The sequence below is a fragment of the Olea europaea genome, chromosome 12, assembly GCF_002742605.1.
Source record: "Olea europaea var. sylvestris chromosome 12, O_europaea_v1, whole genome shotgun sequence".
Classification (NCBI taxonomy): domain Eukaryota; kingdom Viridiplantae; phylum Streptophyta; class Magnoliopsida; order Lamiales; family Oleaceae; genus Olea; species Olea europaea.
In genome coordinates, this window is record NC_036248.1 from 19,717,267 (window position 1) to 19,722,385 (window position 5,119).

At 30.9% G+C, this 5,119-nt stretch overlaps 1 protein-coding gene across 1 annotated transcript in view; it reads left to right on the forward strand.

The window, feature by feature from the left end:
* Positions 1–1,875, forward strand: part of LOC111406734 — a 20,044-nt gene extending 18,169 nt beyond the window's left edge. The window contains exon 2 of the mRNA XM_023036112.1: positions 1,179–1,875. Within this exon, the coding sequence (XP_022891880.1) occupies positions 1,179–1,789 (611 nt within the window). The 3' untranslated portion in view covers positions 1,790–1,875. The remainder of the gene's footprint in view (positions 1–1,178) is intronic.
* Positions 1,876–5,119: the final 3,244 nt, after the last annotated feature.

Below are 5,119 nucleotides of genomic sequence, written 5' to 3' on the forward strand. Positions count from 1 at the left end.
ATGTGGTGGTTAGTGATTTGATACATCAATTTGGTAGTTTTTTTATTGTCTCATACAACAAATCACTAACCGTCACATGTATGTCACATAGGGTAACTGCGATAGTGAGCAACTACAAATAACATTATTTTTTTAAAAATAGAGCCCAAACAAGGGCTAAATGTACACTGACAATTAATTTTCCCCAAAATTTATTCCCTTTTCAAGAACCACCTAATCTGTGTAATAATATACTATCAAATGATAAAAATTAAAAGAATAGATGAATATAGAGAAATAATTTAATGAGCAGATCTAAAGTCTGGTATATATTAACTGTATCATACGAGATAGATTGACAGCCCAACAAAAAGGTGTACAATCCCGATCAAGAAAGATTTTTCAGATTATTATAATTATAACATCATTACAAATTTTTTATTTGCACAAAAGATTCTGACGTTTATTATTTTAAGCGCAAGAAATAGAATTATGTTAGATGTACAAAATTTTTGTACAAATAGGTTGATAGATACATGCGTGTATAACTCAAATTTTTAGGACCCTTTTTTATTGATGAAATGATATTACCAATGTTTGATTCAATTATAATTTAAATAATTACTAATAATTAATTTTAACGACATATTTTATTATTTTTATTTAAATTTATTAAATTTAAATTTTTATATAAATCAAACGTGGACATTATGTCATCGATGCTTATGAAATCAATTCCAAGCCTTGTCTGGAGGGGATTAAAATCAAATTTTTAGTAAATTTTGGTAAAAGTTGATTAAAAGTATATGATTGAAAAGTTATAAATTCCATAAAATGTGAAATTAATGATTTTAATTTTAATTTTAATTAGCTTTTGTTGTTGAACCAAACATGATATTATTCTTTCATTTTATACTTTTTGGGTATAATTATTAAAAGTTTTTGGGCAGAGGAAAATCATTTCTGAGGAGATTAATTTCTTCGGATTGGATTTTTTTTTATTTTTTTTATCTTTTTTATTTTTTTGGGTAAGCTGGAACTATCCACCAGTTTTTATTCCATTTTTAAAGAATAATGTAATTCTCAGTAGAGTGACTACGAATAATATTACTCTTTTTTAAAGTGTTTTTTTTTTCTATTTCCCCATTAAAATGCGATAATTCATACAATTAATTGAAAGGTAACCGTTTAATTGAAAGCATTTAAGCCTTGTCCGGAAGTGAAGGGACTCAGATTTGGCGGCCAATTCATTGTGAAATCCTTCACAATTCGACGAGCACGGCTGTTAGAGCTCCTCCGCCTCCTCTCTCTTCCGCCGCTAACCAGCGCCACACAGCACGATGAAAAAACAACCAATTGGAAGTCACCTTTTCCTTCAACCACCGCTTTTCTTCCCACGAACTTCACAATTTTAGCGCATCATGCATGGCATACACTGACATTGGGCCTTGGAACTAAGAAATCGAAAGTAGTTATATTCGTTTTTGAATCGGAGAATATGAAGGCGGCGATGGACGGGCTATGGCCGCCGGAAATACCGCTCGGAGAAGTGAACAAGAAGCTGATTAGACGCACGATGGGTTGTGAAATGGCAAGATTCAAATTCAGGAAAGGATGCATCACATTCTATGTTTATGCAGTAAGAAGAATTGGGAATTTAGGTTTTTCTTGTGCAGATGATCTTAGAACAATTCTTCAATCAGTTGCTGCGCTCAAAGATTTCATTGACCATACTGCTATGCTCGCCATGCCCAATCAGAAAAGCATTAATTACGCGGCGGCGCCACCGCCAGTCGCTATGGCTCATTAGGCATGTTTTCTTCTTCTTTATCTTCTCCTATAGTTTTTATTTTAATTTGCGCTGACAGACAATATGTTTCTCATTTCCTTTCTTTTACCGGGTGGAGGGTTTTGAAATTGATTATTTGTTTGTATTTTTTTTTTCCTTTTATTAATTTATTTCGTATAAATAAGTGCAGATTTTGCTGATAGACAATTTATTAGATAATAAAAAAGAATATTGCTATTTGCAGTCGTTCACTACCGCAATCGTTCTATGTAACATACATGTGGCGGTTAATGATGCATAAAGTAATAAAAAATTATCACATTAATGTATCAAATTACTAACTGATATATGTATACTACGATCACAACAGTGAGTAACTGCAAATAACATTACTCAATAAAAAATATTTTATTTAGCCCCATTTAATTCTCATTCTTTGACTACAAAAATAAAAAATATGATCGTTATCCATCACATCAAATCATCATATTTGACTTTTTATTTTTTGTGTGGACCTCGTAATGATTATATTTTTCATTTTCATTCTTAGAAAAATGGAAATCAAACGGCACTTTAATCAAATTTTAGGAGAAGTGTTCTTATCCAAAAGGCCATGCTTCTGTCTTATCTTGTGACCCACCGGACCAAACCATGACTTTGAAGATTTTTTGTACGTTAAACTCAAACACACTACGTTAAGTTTTCATTTTTCCAAATTCTTTTTTAAATATATATTTTATGGAACTCGTGAATTTTATCAACTTTTGAATTGAATATTTAATTACTTTTTATCAACGCGATGTCCTGGACAGATTCTTCTAGTTATTATGTTATGTCCAAAATATCGAGAACTATATTAGCAGCCTGTTTGGGAGTATTTTTTGGTCCAAAAAATTGATTTTTTGATCGTTATTTCACTATTTCAGCCATCATATTTGACTTCTTTTCTCACAAGTGGATCCCGCTTTTCTCCTAACGGTCAAAAAATCAATTCTCAAAATCACTTCCAAATAGATTCTAGGTGTCTAGTACAGCAGACAAAAAAGTTATTGTCTCCATTTGAGAATTTATAAATTTTTTCTAAATATGAATGATAAGAAGAAAAATACGGAATCTCAAAATAGGTGAATAATAACTAATAGTAGTTATAAATGTGTAGTTGACGTTAATGTTTAGCTTTTATTGGATTTATAACAAATCATAAATGATATCCAAATGGAGACATCATCAATGGTTGAAATAACATGTAAAAGTGAAAATACAGGCATTTGAATTAAAATAAGAATATAAAGTGAAGAGATTAATACAAGCATATTTTATGAGTTGAGAGACAAACGATAGAGACACGAGTTTTTATACAATATTGTTAAAAAAATTTGTCTCCGTTAAAGTGAAACCAAATAACAAGAAGTTATAAATACAGAAATGAACTATTTTAAATCATATATTATATATATATATATATATATATATCTGGTAATTCCACTTGTACAGGAGTACAACCCTCTCACATGAGAGAACCTCACAAATAAAATATGAGCCCCCTCGCATGTGAGGAGACTATCAAACTTGGTGTACGCAAGTGTACACTAAACATTGCTCGTATATTTATATGTATTCATGCATGTTGGTGGGTGTTATGATGTTGATAAATGATGATAAGGTGAGGGAAAAAGTGTAGTGCAAGAGGTGAAGGCAGGAAAAGGCAATAGGACTGAACTGTGAAGGTCCATCAATCCCCACTCTATCAAGCCTGTCTTGATGGCCAACAGATAAAAGTGAGACCACAAGCAATTATGTTACTTGTAAAAAAATTATTTTACAGCTTCATTGATAGATGTTGAGATGACATCATTTTAATCCTCAATGTGAATAAATGAAATTTAAATTAAGAATCAAAATGCATGTTACTTCAACATCAATCAAAAAAGATATAGCCCCTCGTTTGGTTCTAATTTTTCACTTGAAATTTTTTTTTGACAGTTACTTTCAATAGTCAACTGTCATTTTTGACTTTTTCACTCATAAGTGAGATTAACTTTTCCCTCTAATGCTTAAACAGTTGATTCTCATAATCACTACAACATGCTCATAAAAAAAATTGTTTGAGTAGCAAAGTCTGGACAGAAGAATGGCTTTTTTCTTTCTTAGGTATCCACATTATTCTACCCCAATCCCTTCCTACCCTAAAGCCGAAATGGCTGAGTATTGTAAAAGCAGATGGCCCACTTCAGACCACCTTTGTCATCGCTGTAGAGGAGAGACATATCTCCCTCAACCCCTCTTTAATGAATGCACTTGTACTATGTTGACTATGTTCTCAAAATTAATGTATCTTTGCTTTTGACAACAGGTTATTATTGTTGCCCCGCATAAAGGGCAAACACAATTATACAGGCTAATCAGCACAAAAATTTCCCAATTTTCAATATTTTGGTAAAAATCATTCATATCTTTCATTTTTTGATAATTTCACCCCTCACTTTAACCTTTCATTGCGAAAAATACCCTTCTATCCACCTATCCACCGTCAAATGTTCCGTTAACCCAATAAAAGGTAATTAACACAAAACGCCTCCACCTCTCAATATTTTTGTGCGAAACATCCCACCTTTTTATTTTAACAATTTCACCCCACTTTCACCTTTCATTGTAAAAAAGTCCTTCCGTCCACCTACAGTCAAATACCCCGTTAACTCAAAAAAATAAAAAAAATAAAAAAATGCAACTTTTCTTTTCATTAATCAAGGTTAATATAACTTACCCAATTTTTCCACTGTCATTCTTCCCGCCTTCAAATTTAATTGTTCAAAATAAAAAGTAATATGAAAATAATTTATACAATTATTCCATGAAATTAATAAGAAATTCTTAACCAATAAATTCCAAAAGTCCTCCACAAACTCATTAGACTCGGATTATTTAACCCTTGTTTGATGCATATTATAATGGAAAATTTTAGGAAAATGTATTATAAAATAGTATTTTTTGGGAGAATACGTGGTTAAAAATGAAGGAATTTTTTTTATTTAAGTGTAATATTATTTTAATAAAGATTGTGTAGTTGAAAAGAAGAGAGAGAAAAATAAATTAAAAATTTAGAGGATGTCAAACAAGGGCTTAGTATAATTAGTTAAAGATATAAACTCTTGAATATAAATTGGTTACCACCTTAATTTAGATTGAAGCTAGAATAAGATTAAATTAGTGGTAAGTACTTATTCATTGTCGATAAAACTTGTATTCAAAATTCATTATTATTACTTTTCACAAATCTGATCATATTAGAGCGCGCCAAGAAGGATCCAAACATTTGCATAACCCATCGATCAAATTTTTGGCACCATTGTC